Raw genomic sequence first — 19860 nt, forward strand, 5'->3', positions numbered from 1 at the left:
TTTCAATCCTGAATCTGTTTCTGCACTGAAATCTGTATGAGGTGAGATATAAACTATGAAGACACTGTCAGTAGTAAAATAAATTGGAATGCCTAATATTAAACATTAACAGTGCAAAACATGAGTTTCTAAAACGTTAGAATTTGTTTTTCTGTAAATAAAAAAGGATCTGAATAGCCATTCTGAAAATCTGGTACTACTATATTGGGCAGTTCATTATATAAAAGAGTCAGAAAGCAACTTGCTATACTTAAAAATGAGAGACTTTTTCACCCTTCCAAAACTAAAACAAAATCCAGAACAGCTAACCATTTTTTCTTCAAACATTTACAAAAATAAAGGCCAACGTCAACTACAGAAAACGTCAGGCCCAAAACTAAAGCTTATGCTTTATGCAACTCAAAACAAGGGATTATGGAAGTGTCTCGAACCTATAGCAGACACTACCAGGCACCAGCTATAGGCGAGAGTCTGTCTGGCATTAGACCTGCATAGCAGTAACAAACACTTCTATAGTGCTTTTGAATTAGTCAAATTACTTTACAAAGTGATATAAAGCATAAGATGTTCATATGTAGAAAAAGATCTACATTTCCAACATTAAAAAAAAAGTTGACTGAATATTAGCACTTCTGAGTCCATGTGTTTACCTTTTATAGAGCTGCATAAAAAAAAACGTGAACGAATTTGCAACTATCTGAATAAGGACTTGTCTACATAGGGAATCTGGCTGGAATCGCCATTCTGCAATAGCTCCCTCATGTGGACACTCCTAAGGCTCATCTATGCTACAGGGACTACAGTGGTCTATAGTACTGCTATTATGCCACCATAACCCCATAGTATAGATGCAGCCCACAGTGACAGAAGGGGTTTTTCCATTGCTTTAGGTATCCACCTCCCCGAGTGGTGGTAGCAAGGCTGATGGAAGAATTCTTCTATTGATCTAGTTGCATCTACACCAGGGGTTAGGTCACCATAGCTATAGCACTCAGAAGTGTGAATTTCACATATCTCTGAGCTATGCCAATCTAAAAATTTAACTGTAGACCAGACCTTATTCTGGAATAAGGGTGTCCATGCAGGGAGTTATTCCAGAATAGCTGTGGCACTTTAAAATTCACACCCAGTCTTCTTCCAGAATAACTTCCTCATGTAGACAAGTCTTAAATTCCTAGTGCCAATTTAAAAGGTACCAGCATACAAATAATTTTCCAACTGTCTTACGTATTCCATATTTGGCACATTTGAAGAATGAAATCTTCTACATTGGAATATATTGTGTAATATCTTTCTGAATCATAGTAATAGTCCCTTTTGGCCTTAAAGTCTATGTTAGGTCAATTGCACATGTAACCACACAAAAAGCACAAGTACTGGTGGTCCTACAAGTACCTAGAATCACACATTTCCTGAAAAGTGATACTGAATGCAAAGGTAGCTGCTCACAAGTAGCCCTACAGGTTCATCACTGTGATAAAATGTCACAGATTCAGTGTTTTTTTGTCTGTCCAAGATTTCTCTTTGTATTAAGAAGAAGAAGGGGAAGAGGAAGACTCTGAACTGTTGGCTGCCCTGTTTAAAATATAAGCTTCTAGAGCAGCGGTTCTCAACCCACGGCCTGCTGCGGGCCAATCAGCACACAGCTGTGGCTAATGTGACATCCTCAGGACCATACAGGTAGTATATAGATTGTGTGGATGCAGCCCACATAGCACACAGAGAGCTGCATATGCGGCCCACAATGGTAAATAGGTTGAGAACCACTGTTCTTGAGGCATGACTTCATCCTTCTTTCTGTTTTACACAGCCTCACGCATACTGATGATGCCCCATAATTAGTAATAAAATACAGGTCATTCAGAAGACAAGCTGCCCAATTAGTTTTCAGAAGTCTAGTGAAACATTATAAACCAGGGAAGTAAATAAAAGTTTATTTGCATGAGTTCTCCGCCTCTCCATTAGCATCACAAAATAGTGCCACGCACTTTATTTTGAGCTTTGGTTACAAGTAGCTGACTAGATTAATCACTTGTCAAACTACATGCTGTGGCATGGTGAGCCCTTCATGTTCCTGGAACATAGGAACATCCATCTGTGCCACTCATGCAGAAGGCAAAAAAGTGAGGTAATCAGAGGTGAGAGCTCCATGAAAGAAGCTATAGCTGAGTTTTCATTGTGCTCTATTACACTAATGTTCAAAACATTTAACTTTTAAACATTACAGAAAAGTCAGACAGCTGACTCAACCAGCCTCAAAGCAGGCTAGAAATTAGCTTGGAGATTCTTCACCAGACTCTCTTTTGTTGGTGTCAAGAGTCATTTTAGTAACCTGGATGCCTCCAACATTTAAAAGTGACCATCACAGCTGAAAAGATTAAGAAATCACAGTTTTATTGTAGTAAGAAGTGCTTCTTAGCCTATAAGCTTTTAGACTGCTGGACTGAGCAAAATGGTTGCAGTTTTTCTTTTAACATTTTCAGTGTGCGCGAAGTTATAAATTCCACATCTGCTGCAGCACTTCCATTAACAAAGTTACTGTTTTTTCCTTTGTTTCTGTAGCAATGGTCCTCAGCAAAAATTCTCCTTGTCCTCACTAGCAGTAATTTCTCAAATTCTAAATTGGTTCAAGAGTTAGATTAACTATTGGGTTTTCGCCTACTGCATTATGAGCTACTAGATACCTTTTGAATCATACTTCTTGTTTTCAAGCTACATCTTAAGCCCTAAGGAATAGAGGGGGGGAATTCACCAAGATTTTAATGAAAAGTAAAGGAGTACTTGCGGCACCTTAGAGACTAACAAATTTATTTGAGAATAAGCTTTCGTAAGCTACAGCTCACTTCATCGGATGCATTTAGTGGAAAATACAGTGGGGAGATTTATATACACAAGAGAACATGAAACAATGGGTGAACGCCACTAGTCATCACCTTCAGCCCCCAACTAAAACCTCTCCAACGCAACATCAAGGATCTACAACCTATTCTGAAGGACGACCCATCACTCTCACAGATCTTCGGAGACAGGCCAGTCCTTGCTTACAGACAGCCCCCCAGCCTGAAGCAAATACTCCCCAGCAACCACACAACAGAACCACTAACCCAGGAACCTATCCTTGCAACAAAGCCCGTTGCCAACTGTGTCCACATATCTATTCAGAGGACACCATCACAGGGCCTAATCACATCAGCCACACTATCAGAGGCTCGTTCACCTGCACATCTACCAATGTGATATATGCCATCATGTGCCAGCAATGCTCCTCTTCCTTGTACACTGGCCAAACTGAACAGCCTCTACGTAAAAGAATAAATGGACAGAAATCAGATGTCAAGAATTATAACATTCAAAAACCAGTCGGAGAACACTTCAATCTCTTTGGTCACTCAATTACAGACCTAAAAGTGGCAATGCTTCAACAAAAACTTCAAAAACAGACTCCAACGAGAGACTGCTGAACTGGAATTAACTTAGGCTTGAATAAAGACTGGGAGTGGATGGGTCATTACACAAAGTAAAACTATCCCCCCCCCCCGTTCCTCAGATGTTCTTGTCAACTTCTGGAAATGGCCCACCTTGATTATCACTACAAAGGGTCCCCCCCCCCCCCCCGCTTTCCTGCTGGTAAGAGCTCACCTTACCTGATCACTCTCGTTACAGTGTGTATGGTAACACCCACTGTTTCATGTTCTGTGTACATAAATCTCCCCACTGTATTTTCCACTGAATGCATCCGATGAAGTGAGCTGTAGCTCACGAAAGCTTATGCTCACAATAAATTTGTTAGTCTCTAAGGTGCCACAAGTACTCCAGTTCTTTTTGCGAATACAGATTAACACAGCTGCTACTCTGAAACCAAGATTTTAATATCATTCTGCTTATATCTTGCAATGCAACCACAGTGGTACGTGCCTTCTAATAGAGGCCAATCAACTTGATGTTTCTATCCCAATAAGAAAAAGCTCAACCTCAAAGCATCCTTGCAGAAGTACAAAAAATAATATTCTGAGCCATTATAATTTCTTATGTTCATAGCACCAAACAGCATATTAGATTTTAACTAAACAGAGAGATATAGATTAATGGTAAACTCTTTGGGTCAGGGACTGAGACATAACCTAAATGAATGTAATGACCAGTAAGGACAGGAGGAGGTCAGAAGGGAAAGCAATCACAGCAATCACCATGCAGATTGTCTAAGCAGTGCATATCCTGACTGTTCAGCTAAGTTTCAGACTCCAAGGAGAGACTGCTGAATTGGAACTAATTTGCAAACTGGATACAATTAACTTACGCTTGAATAAAGACTGGGAGTGGATGTGTCATTACACAAAGTAACACTATTTCCCCTCCTACTGTTCTTGTAAACTGCTGGAAACGGCCCACCTTGATTATTACTACAAAAGCCTCCACCCCCCCACCCCCCCGCTGGTGATAGCTCACCTTTCCTGATCACTCTTGTTACAGTCTGTATGGTAACACGCATTGTTTCATGTTCTCTGTGTATATAAAATCTCCCCACTATATTTTCCACTGTATGCATCCGATGAAGTGAGCTGTCGCTCACGAAAGCTTATGCTCAAATACATTTGTTAGTCTCTAAGGTACCTTTTCTTTTTACGGATACAGACTAACACGGCTGCTACTCTGAAACCTAAGTTTCTAATGTAATAAATTATTACTCACTTCTTGTGGGCACTGAAGAAGTGAGGTTAAGGAGGGATTTGACTAAGAGGGTAGCAGCTGGCAGACTAAACTTGGAAATCATTCCATGCATGGTGGGGGAGCAAAATCACAGATAAAGGCACAGACGTTGTCTGTTAAGAGTATGTGTCTCACAAAAGAAACAGTTTAAGCCATTATTTTGTAGGAAGAGCGCCAAAATAGCAAACTTCTCATATCAGGTCAATATTTACATTATGAGTCTGTTGTGCTCAAAAGTCACATTGAAAATTCAGACTGTTACAAAAGGGTATTTATTATCCCATATGTGGAATGGTAAGTAAGTTTTCTTGGTAAGTAAGTTTTCTAGGTTTATAAAAGCTAAATCATACTATTTATAAATGCTACACAATTATACTTCAGTTATTATCACCTAAGCTTCAAATATCGTACGAATATAAATACAAGCAGAAAGCAGTTCCTTTAAACTATTTAAAGAATTGTCAACTTTTATATATTTTTCTAGTTGAAAAAACATACAAAGAACATATGAATGTTTAAAGAAAGAGAACTTAGTTTTCCAACAATATACATAAAGTCTCATGATTTTTCTCCAAATGGAATATTTTGTTGGTTTCATTGATTTTGCTATACAAGACTGAACATTAAAAACATCTCCATACATACACTGCATTTAATGGAAATAGCTAGGGCAGACAGTTTAAAACAAGCAACTGCAAACTACAATTGTTAAATTTAACAGAGCAAAGAGAAGACTTTTGGGGGCATCAATTAGTAGTACTAAGGCTTCAAAGACGATATATGGGATGAGTTGGCTTCAGAATGCTTTCCCTACAAAATAATTGCCTAGAAACTGTAAACCAGTTTCTTGTATTAGAGAAATACCTTAACAGACAATTGTACTTCTTTCTCCAACAGATTCTCTCAGGCCTGGTCTACACTACAAAGTCAGGTCGATGTAGTCACCTTGTGTCGACCTATTTGTGCATGCATAACTGCCTGCATCTTCTGAGAACCTCTACAAAAGTCTATCTACCTCAGCTGAGTTCAGCATCTTGCAAAATCAGACTGTCTTTATAAAAATGTTTGTGTACCACAGATTAAAAGTCCTACATGAAGTATTAAAGCAAGATTTTTCAGTAGATTTTCTACAATGCTGTCTACTTAATGCTAAACTCCTTTTAAAGTACACTTACTCCATCCTGTAAATAAACAGCGAACATGAGGTCAAAGTTACAGCTCAGTAACTTATATCAGTGTCTCTTTTATATACACCTCTTATATAAAGGAGGACAGTTGATAAGAGAGGCACTGAAGAGCCTTCTTCACATAATTGTTGCAAATCACAACCATTCATATTGTCAATTGCACTTTCTAGAAAGTATGAAACAAACATCACACTGATAACTGTTTATGAACCTTAGTAGCAATCTACAATTAAGAGTGACCTGTAGGTTGCAAGTTATTCTGTTTGATAATTTAACAGTGTTACATTCCAGCAATATGAGTTACTAACTAATCTGATGTAGATTTTATTATAAACTTGACCACCACAGAAGATTATGTAATCCCGGAAAATATTTTACACATGTAGTGCCCTCCATCCAAGGACCTCCAAGTGCTTTAAAATGGTAAGTTATACCTTGAAGGACCACTGAGAGATAAAATAGGAAATTATCCTAAATCGGCAGCTGAGAAAAGTGAGGAACAGAGAAATTTAGTAACTTACCCTAAATCACACAAATCAACTCCTAGTCAGACACTTTACACACAAAACAGCCCACCTTTCCCTAAAACAGTTACTAACACAATGTACAAAAATGAAAAAAAGTTACAGGTATTCAATAAGACACCAAGGGAATGATTACTATACCATAAAATGGTTACTGTGACAGAGGTGAAGGCTTCTAGTCAACTGAGGTCACTACTAAAAGCGTGTATGCACACAAGCACAGAGGACAGTAAGCTCTTTAGGGTAGAGAAAGTGGTGGTTTAACTTTGACTCTGGCACAACCAGTCTGCATTTTAAAAGAAGCCACTACAATAGTATCTAGGAGTTAGCATACACTGAATATTCTCAACTGGTTTCTGTCCAGGTGGGACAACCATTCTTCCTCCTGCTCTTGGTGTAGGCTTTTTGATGAGACTACTGAAAAGTGAAAATGACTAACCTACTTCATTGCCTAAAAGGAAATCTGATAGAGAACAATTAGCATTAATAGTGAAAAAGGGAGTTTTCAATCACTTCAGCTTTAATCTGTTCATAAGCAAGGAATTTTTAAAATACTTTTAACTTACATCCCTTTAAAACTGAATGTTCAGCACAGTTGGGCAATTGATCAAGATGCTAAAGTACAGAAAAATAGTTTTCTACAATTGTAACTCAACTACTCAAAGTAGACCCTGATTTAAAAGATTGTTTTAAATAACATTGCCTGAGGACAAAAATATTGATATTTCCTCGTAATAATACAATTTTCCTTTGGATGGTGCCTCCTGATGAGACTGATGCAACTGTTTACGATTACAGGAGAGATGCAGAATAACTAAATTTATAATTGGATAAAACTGAACCAAACATCAAAATATAATTTGAGAATGTTTGACTAGCATGCTGTAGCTTGTCAGGTCTGTATACAGTGTCTGTATTTTTTGTAATAGTTTTTTCAGCGGTTGGACAGAGGATACCAACAGCATGTTATGTCCATATATGCCATATTCCACATATACAGACCATAAATAAGCATGGCATTTAACACATTTGCCAGTTTGTAAGAGACACATCTGCTTCTTTTAATGCACCTTTTTGAGAGGTTTTGTTTTCTAAATATTCTTACTGAGAGGCTGCTAATCCCCCACCCAAAACACACACAAATCTTTTTCTTATATAAGGGTAGTTAAGCAATCATTCTGAAAGCAAATCTAGTGAATTAAGCAAAGCAAGGAAGCATTCCACCCCACTGTCAAAAGAGAAGCAGGTGCTTGTCCTTACTAATTTCTACCATTATAAATGTTTTGCCTCCAAAAGCGCAAATGAGCTTTATGGCCAAATTTCAACTCCTAAAAATCTGACTACCCATGCAAAGCAACAGCATGTGCATCTCAAGAATGTATTACGCATGTAAACATTATGGAGTTATAAGTAATAAAAGTGTTAAGAAACCAGCTTAGCACAAGCAAGAAACAATTTAATTTTTCATTACAAAGTTTAATACCAAGGCACAAAGATTGTAAAACACATTTTTAAAAAACAAACTGTTTTTTAAACTCTGCACACAAAGGTGCCACAAGTACTCCTTTTCTTTTTATGTATGAAAACATAAAAAGAAAAGGAGTACTTGTGGCACCTTACAGACTAACAAATTTATTTGAGCAACAGCTCATTTCATCAGATTCATCACGAAAGCTTATGCTCAAATAAATTTGTTAGTCTCTAAGGTGTCACAAGTACTCCTTTTCTTTTTACAGATACAGACTAACACGGCTGTTACTCTGAAACAGAGCATACATACAAATTTGCAGCATGAGGTAAATTTTAATAACACTGATAATCCAAAATTAAGATTTTTCTCTAAGCTACCAGTGGGAGTGTTTTAAAGGTGCTCCCATTCAGCACCTTGGCAAGACTTCCAGTGAGAGAAAGTCTCAATTTTACAGGATCCTTCATCTAGAAAGCTCTCAAAGTGCTGTACAGGTTACATAAACTGAACATCAAGTTAACTGTCCCCGTAACAATTTATCCACTTGAAACCAAAAGGGTAACATAGGTAAGAAGAATGTAATTGCTTTCATTGGAATTTGAGCAGGAAACATGAGCTGACACCCTTTCTTTTGCACACACTCACAAAAGGGTTCACGTCCCCACTAAAATTTTAAGAGAGGAATGTTGAATGCAAGAAATCACTTCAGCAAATTGCTCAAAGTGTCAATACATTTTTAGTTTGCATTGTTCTTTTCACCCTAGATCTTTTCCCCCACTTTGTTTTGTTGACTGGTAATGAAGTAAAATCCCGCTTTCAGATGTGTCCCACAACAGTTGTCTAATATATGTTGTTTTACTGCTAGCACACAGAACTGAGTAAGAGTAGAACTGCCAAACTAGAGCATAATGGAACAGGAAAAACTTAAATACCAAGTGCCCTGAGACCAGGAACTCCAAAAGGGAAACATTATGCATGATCTCGCAAGGTGTCAGGAGACCCAGGATACCAGAAAGTCTGCATGATGGGGAGGGGGAGGTGACAGAGGCAAGCACAACTAAACAGTGGAACCCTTTTGAAAGATGAAGAATTGGGAGCATATCTTTGCCCTGAGAATCATACCCAATCATCAAGCAAAGGATAGCAGCTCTGATACAGGGTCAGAAGTTGGGAGCTTACTGCAGGGGGAGTCTCAGTACCAACAGTGGGCGATGAGAACACCTGACACCTCCCACCAGTGAAAAACGTCTTCACATTACGGACTTGGATGGCATTTCACTCCATGAGCAAGTGTGCTTAAAAACCTCGTCTCCTCTGCAGGGGTTAACGTGAATCACCTTCACCGGCATCTGCAGACTCGGACACTTTAAGCAGTGCCCCTAGCAGGCGGCCCGGCGGGGACGAGCCGCCTACTGCAGTGCGAGCCGCCGGGCTGGAGCAGACTCACTACGCGGGTCTCCATACAACGCCTATTTCGAAAATAAAATGGTCACCTCTGTACCGGCAGCAGGCGCGCCGGCCTGGCTGCGGGCAGGGCGCCCACTCGCTGGGCCGGGCCCTCCTTCCCCCACCCTCGCAGGTGGGGTTTAGTCCCCTCCTCCCGCAAGCGGGACCCGCCCGCCGGCCGGCCGAGCGAGCCCCTCAGCCGGCACCTTCCGGCCTTAGGCCGCACGACGGGAGCCGGCCCCCGCGGCGGCACGAGCGCCCTTCGCGAGCCGGCCTTGGCTTTGCTGCAGCCTCGGCCTGGGAAACAGAGGCCTAGCAGCGCCTGCTCCACTGCGGAGCCACCAGCCCCCGAGTGGGCTGCCCCGCCCCGGCCGCGCCGCTGCCCTCCCCCCGCCTCCAGGGCCGGGGGCCCCTTCACCCCCCTCCCCGCGATGCCAGGCCCAGGCCAGCTCCTCCCCCTCTCCAGGGCCGGGGGCCCCTTCACCCCCCTCCCCCCGGCCATGCCAGGCCCAGCCCCCGCCTCCAGGGCCGGGGGCCCCGTCACCCCCCTCCCCTCCCCGCGATGCCAGGCCCAGCCCCCGCCTCCAGGGCCGGGGGCCCCGTCACCCCCCTCCCCTCCCCGCGATGCCAGGCCCAGGCCAGCTCCTCCCCCCCTCCAGGGCCGGGGGCCCCTTCACCCCCCTCCCCCCGGCGATGCCAGGCCCAGCCCCCCCCCCTCCAGGGCCGGGGGCCCCTTCACCCCCCTCCCCCCGGCGATGCCAGGCCCAGCCCCCCCCTCCCCCCCAGGGCCAGGTGCCCTTCACCCTCTCCGCGATGCCAGACCCAGCCCCCGCCTCCAGGGTCGGGGGCCCCTTCACCCTCCCCCTCCCCACGATGCCAGGCCCAGCCCCCCCCCCGGGCCGGGTGCCCCTTCCCCCTGCCCGGCATCTCCGGCGGACTAGACCCACCCACCCAATCGCCCCCGCTCCGCCGCCTCGCCGCGGCCTAGCAGGGAAAGGGAATCGGCGCCCGGCCCGCGCCGCGTCCTCTGTCGCGCCCCCACCCTCCCTTCCAGGCCGGGGGCCGCTGAAGGCCCGCGCGGAAGCGCTGCTCTGCGGCCCGCTCTCCCCCGGCCCAGGCCCGCGCCCCAGACCCACCTGCCCATATTCTGCCGCCCGCCGCCGCCGCCTCCCCCCGCTGCTGCCGGGATGCCGGGGCCGCCGCTGCCGCCGCCGCCGGGGGGTTTGCGGTTGTTGCCGGCGGCCTGGGCCGCCTGCTGCTGCTGCTGCTGCTTGAGGGACATGTCGAAGGGGCCGGGCCGGGGCCTGCTGCGCTCGCTCGCTCGCTGCTCCGGAGCCGCCGCTGTCTCGGCCGGTTGCTCCCAAACAGTGTGAGCCGGGCCGGGAGGGAGGGAAGGAGGGGGAGCGCGAGCGCGCGGGCAGCGGGGCGCGGAGGGATCCGGCGGGGGGAGGGGAGGCGCGCTGCGTACCTGCCCGCCCAGCCCTGCCCGCCGCCTGACAGCGCCCCGCCGGGCGGCCGCGCCCAGCCCCGCGGCCCGGGGGACCCGGCCGGGGGCGTTCGGGAGCCCGGCTCCGCTCCGCCCCGCCGCCGGGAGCCTCCCCGCGGCCGGACTCTTTACGGGAAGTCGGAAGGGTCTGAGCGGGGAAGCGGCAGGTGAAGGGGCGGCCGGGGAGCGAGCGCCGGCCGGGACACGTGAGGCGGCCGCGGACGGGCCCAGGGACACCGGCTGGGGGGGGCGACGGCACCAACGCTGGCAGGGCGACGCTCCGTCTTCCCGTCCCCCCCCTCCCTCCACGCCGCGCTGGCTCGTTCCCTGCCGGGGTGTGGGCGGCCCCCAGCCCGCCCCTCAGAGCCCGGCCCAGGCGCTCTCCGGCGCCGCTGGAGGAGAGCGCTCCCCGCCGCTGCTCCCTCGGCCCGCCCTCCAGCAGCGCCGGGGCGGGGGAGTGGAGGCGGCTGCGCGGGCACCTACCTTAGCGTGCCCCCCTCCGTCCGCGGCGGGGCGCCGGGCCCCCGGCCGCCCCCTCCTGCAGCAGCCGCAGACCCCGCTGCCGGGCAGCTGAGGGCTCAGTGGAGCCCCCTGGGGCGAGGCTGGGACCACAGACGCTCCCCTGTGCCGCGTTACCTCCGGCTGCTCCACAGCTTGCTCCACTGCTGTCTGCTCCCGCTCCGGTTACCTGCTGGGGTTGGGGCTGTTGAGGGCCCAGCCCTGCAATAGGGTCCGCTAGCAGAGACTTCTGCACTCCTGGGACCTGGCAGACTTCCCGGAGGCAGAGCAGGCTCCTGATTGCAGGATTAGGGCATTAGATGGTTTAAAAAAAAAAAAAATGGGCCCAGACCTCGAGGTTTGTAATGCACGGTGTTATTTCAAGTTTATGAACACTGTATGCCCGCCTCCCATAAATTCACACATTTTAGAGGACTGCTAATAGATAAAACAATTATGGGAATTAGTGGTTAATTATATTGTGCCTTACATAGATAGATTCATAGATAGATATTTAGGTCAGAAGGGACCATTATGATCATCTAGTCTGACCTCCTGCACAACGCAGGCCACATCTTCAAATCACTTTTGCAAACATTCTTAAAATTCCTGTGAGGAAGATAAATACAGTATACCTGTTTTACGCAAAGAAAACGGAGATGGAGGTTAAGGCTTTTACTAGTTCTAGCTACAGAATTGACCTCAGGTAACATTTAAAAATCTTTGCTTCCCTCTTTGCTGGAGCACATAGGCATGCAGCTGACCCTGGAGCTGTAACATTCCCTCATCTCTCTGGATTTTAGGAAACTGTTTCCTTCACCTGGAGGAGGAAGTGAGGCAGCTCAGATTACAGTTGTGTATGACATCACTCTTCAGAGCCTCCACCAGAGAAGGAAATAAAGATCTAATATTTATATAAAGACATTTGAAAAAAGCTCAAGCCCATCTGCAGTCAGAAAAGTAGTAAAGGAACAAATCGTTCTTTTGCCTTTGCATTTCACCTTTTAAAAGACTTATCCAAGGCTACACTGAGTTTCTTAATTTCAGTCCGCTTAACCAAATTGCCCCAGCTACCAAACAAAAAACCAAACTCAAATGATATATGCAAACTTCTAAACAAGTAGTTTCAAATTTTGAGGAATCAGTGGTCCTTTAAATGTAGATTTACCACATAACATCAGTAACTGATTACAGCATTAGCTTTGTATTTAAACAAAGCTGAAATGGATCCCACTGGGTTATCACATTTTGCCAACTCCTTCAGTACTTAAGATTCTTAATTTTTTTTAAATGCAGTTTAAGACATTCAAAAAAGACTTTATACAGTTAATGTTGGATTGCCATAATTGGTAGAAGGCAGGACATACTGTAAGTGCTGAAATGCCAACTAACCCTGGTTGCAAGACATTTTATTAATGTATGGTATTGAAAATCAGCCAATCTTAAACATAAATTTTAACTTTAGATCTCTTTGAGGTGTTCCTTGTACCAGTTACTTTATTCTACTTGTCATTTCCAGAAGCATGGAAGTGCAGCCAATTCATTCTAATATGTAAAAATAAAATCTGGACTGACCTGCTAAAAGTCTGTCATGTACATAATTAGCATGAACAGATGGAATTTCAAAACCAGGAGAATAAATTGATTTATAACCATGGTTACTCAAAATTCTTGAGGCTAATCTATTCATGGCAACTCTCTAGGAATCCCAGAGAATGGAAGTGTAATAAAAAGGAATGCTGCTAGGCAGGCATTATTTATACACCTTGCTTGTAAATCAAGTTTTCCTATAGGTTTGGCAGAGTTGTGGGTGGTAAAACACAATGGTAAGAAACCCAGCAACATTTAAGTTTCTTAAATTAGAATTTCCCCCACATGTGTACACTTTTGGCTGCTAAGTTTCTTGTTTTGTTTTATCTTACAGGCCTGAATAATGATGTGGTGACATTATTGGCTGAGTGACAGTAGATGCCAACTGAAGTGGACACAGAAGAAAGAATTCTTTATATTTAATTGGAAATGCTTGCACCGTGTGGAGCCAGAAATTTAAAGCTCTCTTTTTTCCTTCCCTTTTCAGTAAGTTTTGTGGGAAACTAGTGATTTCATAACCGCAGGAATTAAAAGTCATGAACATCAAGTATTTATGCAGTTTGTGGAAGAGACTTTTGTATGCAGCGTTGAAGACCGCTAAAGTTACCCCAGCACAGGTTTCAATGACATTTGCAGCAAAATTAGTCTTATGCCAAAACTCTGTAACGCACCTGGTGCCTGCTACTAGAGATGATCTTGAGCCTTAAATAATTTAAAAAAAAAGTTTTATTTTCTTTAAAGGCAACCTGCATATTTTTATAAAGTGAAGCAAGTATCCTGAACACCTAAATTAGACTAAGGTCTTCAGAGCATTGCCTGAAGAGATCATCATACATACAGTTCCTAGTAATATGGTGCTTTAATCACGACAGGGGCCTCAACAGGCTACTACAATACAAATAATGTAGCAGTTAAGAGACTTTCAAGCTTGTTTCAAGGCATATTTTAGATCTTTCAGTTTAGTTGGAGCTGAAAAGGATTGTGTCTAGTGATGTACCAATGTGCCCCGAATGTAAAGGAAATGACAAGATACAATTAAAGCAAGTAAAATTGACAACATACAATTGATTATTCAATAGATTTTTGCATATTAAATTTTAATTCTAGAAAAATATTTTAAGTAAGAGCATACTATCAGTTTGATATGCAGGTACTAAACACTTATCTGATCCAGAAACAAAGCTAGAAAGAAAGTCAGTAGCATGATCTGGCATGCATGAGATTGACAGTCCTTGCAGTTCAGAGATGCTGGAATGAGTGCACTTGGGATGCATTGCCATAGGCTGCTTCCAAGAGATCTAGTATGAACGCAGATATTTAAACAAATTTTCTTTTACATTTTGGGTATTGTATAAAAACAGTCTCTTGTTAATGCCTGGTATAGCAACCTGGGTGTTAAGTGATTGATGTCTACTGGAGTTCCTCAGTGACTGCCTTTAAAGACATTGGACCTGTAATAGGAAAACTGAGAACCACATAGGAGAGAGAGACTGCCTCTCAATCCCACATCTTTCTGCCAACTTCTGGTGCTGAGTACATGATTTTTTTATGTTCTGCCTATCCCTCTTCTGTGAGGTTTGTTTCCTCTCCCTTGCATACTATAAAAAGAAAAGGAGTCCTTGTGGCACCTTAGAGACTAACCAATTAGTCTCTAAGGTGCCACAAGGACTCCTTTTCTTTTTGCGAATACAGACTAACACGGCTGTTACTCTGAAACTTGCATACTATAATCTCTCTAGTCACTTTGCAGTTTGGCTCTGTTGATCTATGAGTTTTGCCTCTACTCTTTGTGGTGAGATCTGCAAGTTTGATCACAAGTGAATGTGTGCCAAAGAAAGACTTACGTCAAGAGAGACGAGACAGCCAATTAGTTCAATCAAAAAAGTCTCTAAATCCTGATGGCCAAATTCAGACCTCGACTTGGATTAAAAAAATGGCACATGCCACACAGCATCTGTAACATCACCTGGATGTTTTCTATAGAATGCAGTTTAAGAACCACTGTTTCAGGGCATAGTACAAATCCCTTTTATTTTTGTTGGCCGTCCATTGATTTGTTTTTCCCTTTCCACACTATCTTTGCAGCAGTTGAGAAGTGTTCTCTTTTGTTGGTGGGGTGGTCTGCTCATGGTTATTGGGTTTGCCTTTGTGCCAGATGCAGCTGGTGTTGTCCAACTGTGTAGTTCAGTTGTCTGTATTTAGGTGGGTTTTTAATACTTTGTACTGCCAGTTTTATATTGCCTTTGGATACCTTCAGCAGGCACCTTATATACTAGACAATTCAGCATGACTGATTTATGTACAGGTTTAGCTAGGGGAAGGATCGGGAGTTAAGAAGCTTTCAAAGAACGCAACTATTTATGATAATTTATCTTATTTTACAGCAATTGATGGGTCTGAGGCTCTCATGAATTCAATCTCTGATCATATGATCATTCTTTACCTGGTATTGTTCTCTTGCTGGAACCATTGAGGAAGAAGGGGACCATATTTAACAAGGTGATGCACACATGCCCGTGATGACACAGCTGACAGTAACACTCTCCTTTTATATAAGCAATGCTAACAGCTTAAATCCCTAATTATAATAGAAGTTGATCTTTAAAAAAATATTCAGAAAGAGACTAAGTAACTTCTTTCCCAAATTCATAGTCCTACTTTGAGACACAAATTTTAGTTCTCTGTTCAAGCACCTAAAAAGTCCCGCTGTCAAAGGAAGAGAAAAATACATCCAGGAAAGACATCTTAACTAGCCAGTGAAGCGAATGTTTATTTTACATGAGGAACGCGATACCTGCCAAACCTGAATGAGATACCTATACAACAGTGAACAAGAACAAAGCTCTGTTTTAGAACTGGCAGGTAAGTCAAAAGATGAGCAGTTTTTCTCCTGTTGGTGAGAGAAAAACTTTCCAGCCACATGGAGCTCTTCAGATCTGGGACAGGTACTCCAAGAGCTGAAGAAGAGCTGGAAGGCCTGAAAGCTTGTCTCTCTCACCAATAGAAGGTGGTCCAATAAAGATCTCACCCACCTAGTCTCTGTAATATCCCAGGACTGAGGCAGCTACAGCTGTACTGCTACATATTTGACTCCTTCATTCTCTTTCCTCCCCCTCCCACCCCATTGCCATATAGTATCTCCTCATTGCTTGGAATTCCGAAAGTGATTTACTAACTCCCACAGCGTACATTTCTGGAGGTATGTCTACACTATCATTTTGATAATTTTTTCTTACAGTTGAACTACCATCAGTGCAGTTCCACCACTCATGTAGACCAGCCACCAGCATTTAAAACCACCATAATGTCATCCAGCTCAAAGGAGAGGTCGGTGACAAAGGCTAAAATGCCGATGGTTAGTCTAAACTAGCATTTTAACTGTTGCTGCCACCAGTGGGAGATTAAGAAAAATATTAATGTAGATAAGGCCTTGGACAAAAGCTACAGAGATGTGACAAGCATATTTTGCCAGCTACAACCACCATTTTTTTTTTAATTAAAGTTAATCTCAGGAATGGACCATTTAAACAAGAGCATGTTTTCTAGGGGAGGATCGTGGTCCAGCAGGGAGAGCACTAGGAGTCTGATCTGATTGTCACTAGAAAAAATGTGGAAAAACTTACATTAAGTTTAGTGCGAATTGAATTGGGCACAGGACTACAAATCAGGAGACTGTTCCACTCCCACCTCTGCCAAGCAATTTACTGTTCATTCTTTGGCATGTCATTTCACCATTATTACTAACCCTTCTTCATAAATGCATTTTTATTAGCTACAGATAAAAAATCCCAAGTATTACTACTAGAAGGTAGCAGTAGGTAAAGCAACTATAACCTCAAAGCTTATCTCCAGTATAGTTCTACAGGCATCATGCTCTCAAACTCTTCTACAGAGCACATGTGCATCTCAAGGTAGAGGACACAGAGCCTCCTAACCTAGTCAGGACTGCAATCCTACACCTCCAAAAGCGGTTACATAGTGTACATCAACACTATATGAACTATACCCTATTCATGCTCATAGCTACGCTGGTGTGAGCCCATAGCATATAGAAGCAGCCTACACTGACAGAAGGAGCTTTTCTGTTGGTGTAGGAACTCCACCTTCCTGAGCAACAGTAGCTAGGTTGATGGAAGTATTCTTCCGTTGACAGAGCTGCCTCTATCCTGGGGGTTAGGTTGTCATAGTTACAGCTCTCAGAGGGGTGTATTTTTCATACCCCTGACTGACATAGCTACGTCAACCTAAATTTTAAGTGTCGGCCAGGCCATAGATACTTCAGTATACCCCTCTTCCATCCATGCAGCCAGTTTATCATTCTCAGAACCAAATTAGTGCTTTAGAAACAAGGAGTTCACTCATTGGAGAAAAAGGTTGCATTTAAACAGGTGATAAGTCAGACCCCTCATACCAGCAATGCAGGGGGAGGACATTCAGGACATGATATTCACTTAGCATGTGGATTGCTATCTGGTTTTCTTTGATACTCTTTCGGGGTCTGTTGGTTTCATCTCAGTTTCCTCTCTGACAGTTCCCCTGGTTTCCGTATTAAAGTTTCCTTGCTAACTGTTCCTCTCTGGTTCTGAAGGGGGTTTCCTGCTGGCCTTTCTTCCAACCAATGCTTCAACTGCCACAGATGCTTTAGGTTCCCACATTCCATCCCTTGACATGCTGCTCGCTGTTTGAAGCAGAGATGAGAAAGGATATGGTGGTGTATATAGCTATGAACTTTGTGGTGCCTTGTTTTCTTTGTTCCATTGCTTTACATTCTGAAAGTTTTCCCATGACTGGGTTTCAGCAGCCACTTTGTTCTCAGCTGCTGCAGCCTGTTACAGAGTAACACACACCATGCTCTCTCTTGTTCATTCCTGTCCTTTTCCTTAATCTAAAATAAAAGTCCTCAGACCAAAAAGGAAGGCTCTGCTCTACATACAGAGCAACAGTCTCATGCCATACAAGCACTTTTTCCATTCTCGCCTGCAGAGCTTCTCTCTAGGGAAGAGTCCTTTCATCCCTGCCTCATATGCAAGTTCCCATTTCTTTTACCCTTCAGACAGTCTCTCTGGTTCAGAATGCAATATTTCCCCTACATTTTCTGGGGATATCCTCTTGCTCTTCTCCCATATAGTCAAATTTCAGAAAAACATCAAGGATATTTCTGTATGCAGTGGTGGTGCAGCTACATTAATCCCAGGATATGAGAGAGACAAGTTGGGTGAGGTAATATCTTTATTGGACCAACTTGTGCTGGTGAGAGAGACAAGCTTTTGAACTACACACGGCCTTGTAGCAAGGTGAGGACTCACCAGTGCAGCACCTCCTGCTCATCATCCCAGGAATTAGCTCTCCAACCTAAGGAGCGCCCTCTGCAGGCCGGTGTCTTGCCTGCCACTGGCCCCATGTCCCTCCCAGACCCCAGTACCCCTTTCCCTCAGGGTTCTGCCCCAGCAGTACCCCCATCTGGGTCTCCCCTCCCTCAGGAACCCCCACCCCTCTAAACTGACCTTGCCTCAGTGGCTACTGCCAGTCATCATCTAGCCCCCATTCACTGGGGCAGACTGCAGTCTAATGGGCACTCATCATTGGCAAGGGGTAGGACCAGCTGCTTCTACCTATTCCCAGGCTGGCCCTCTACAGCCCCAGTACCTTTCTGGGCCTTCACCAAGGCCTGCAGCCTGGGGGTTTAGCAGGCTGGAGCTCCCCAGCTCCCTTTGCCCTTCCCCAGCACTGCTCCACCTCAGGTACCTTGCTCCCAGGTAGCTCAACCCTTCCCACTCCAGGGCTAAAGTGAGACTTCTGGGCTTCTAGCCCACAGCCTTCTTATCAGAGCGAGCTGGGCCCTAATTAAGCTGGCCACAGCTGTGGTCAGCTACTCAGTCAGCTTCCCCAGCTGTTCTTAATCCCTTTTACCCAGCTGCAGCCCTCTCCAGGCTGCTTTTAACCCTTCCAGGACTGGAGCAGGGTGACCACTCCACTACAGGCCTGAAGAAGAGCTCTGAGTTGTCCCTCACCAACAGAAGTTTGTCCAATAAAAGATATTACCTCATCCACTTTGTCTTAAGGATATTTTTCTCAGGCACAACCCTCTCTTCTCCAGAGCAGGCAAAATGGAGCTGGCATTGATGGAGTCCACAAAATAGAGATGGCAAGTGTTCTGGCTTTGCCTGATCACCTCTTCTCCCCCTCCCAAAGCAAAGGTCTTTTCCATTAACAGAGATGCCAGGGGCCTAGGTTCTACCTCCAAGTCTCAGTCACTAGTGCAGAAGTAGAAAGGGAAGAGCCACAGGGCTTTTCCTTATCCCCCCTTGCACAGCAGGCTGCATCTTGCTCTTGTGGTTTCAATGGCCTTGAAGGTCAGTTCACAAAGGTTAGGCTGGATTGTGCCATTGGCCAAGCCACAAGCCATGTGATCAAGTGTTCTGACTTGCACCCAGAACAGGAACCAGATGACTGACCCATCCATAACCCCAGGGCTCATAGGAAGGAGGGATCACCTCCCTTCTAATCTTACCTAGGTTTATGGATTTGATTGCCTTGACCTCTCCTGTAGGATTTGCTCTGCTGATTCCAATAGGAAACCTGAATGTTTATATAAAGAATACAGTGCTAAAGAATGAAGTGTCACAAGAAATCCTCCCCTCCTTGCAGAGACAGTACAATGTCCCAGCTGCTCCCGTTATAACCTTTTCCACCCAGTCAAGTCAGAAAGGAGACTTTTCTGACATTTAACCCAGGTATTGATACATTCCTACAGCAGTGATACTGCAAACATGGATGGGAATGAAAGGGGACTATGGTGTACTCTTGGAATTCAGGCTCAGGGATATGCTAAGCTAGTTTTGGAACAAAAATGACACTTCAGACAATGGGCAACAGCATTGGAGATTTCCAACACTGCCCCACTGGCAGAGAAAAATTTCTTTACACTCCACGTCCCTTTACTGAAACAGCCAC

General features: G+C 44.5%; 1 protein-coding gene across 6 annotated transcripts in view; it reads right to left on the reverse strand.

The window, feature by feature from the left end:
* ATXN2 (ataxin 2) overlaps positions 1 to 10614 on the reverse strand; it is a 69748-nt gene extending 59134 nt beyond the window's left edge. For all 6 annotated transcript variants that reach the window (XM_077835240.1, XM_077835238.1, XM_077835236.1 and 3 more), the window contains exon 1: positions 10469 to 10614. In XM_077835240.1, the coding sequence (XP_077691366.1) occupies positions 10469 to 10614 (146 nt within the window). The remainder of the gene's footprint in view (positions 1 to 10468) is intronic.
* Between the last annotated feature and the right edge of the window lie 9246 nt (positions 10615 to 19860).

This window comes from Eretmochelys imbricata, chromosome 15 (assembly GCF_965152235.1).
Source record: "Eretmochelys imbricata isolate rEreImb1 chromosome 15, rEreImb1.hap1, whole genome shotgun sequence".
Taxonomy (NCBI): domain Eukaryota; kingdom Metazoa; phylum Chordata; order Testudines; family Cheloniidae; genus Eretmochelys; species Eretmochelys imbricata.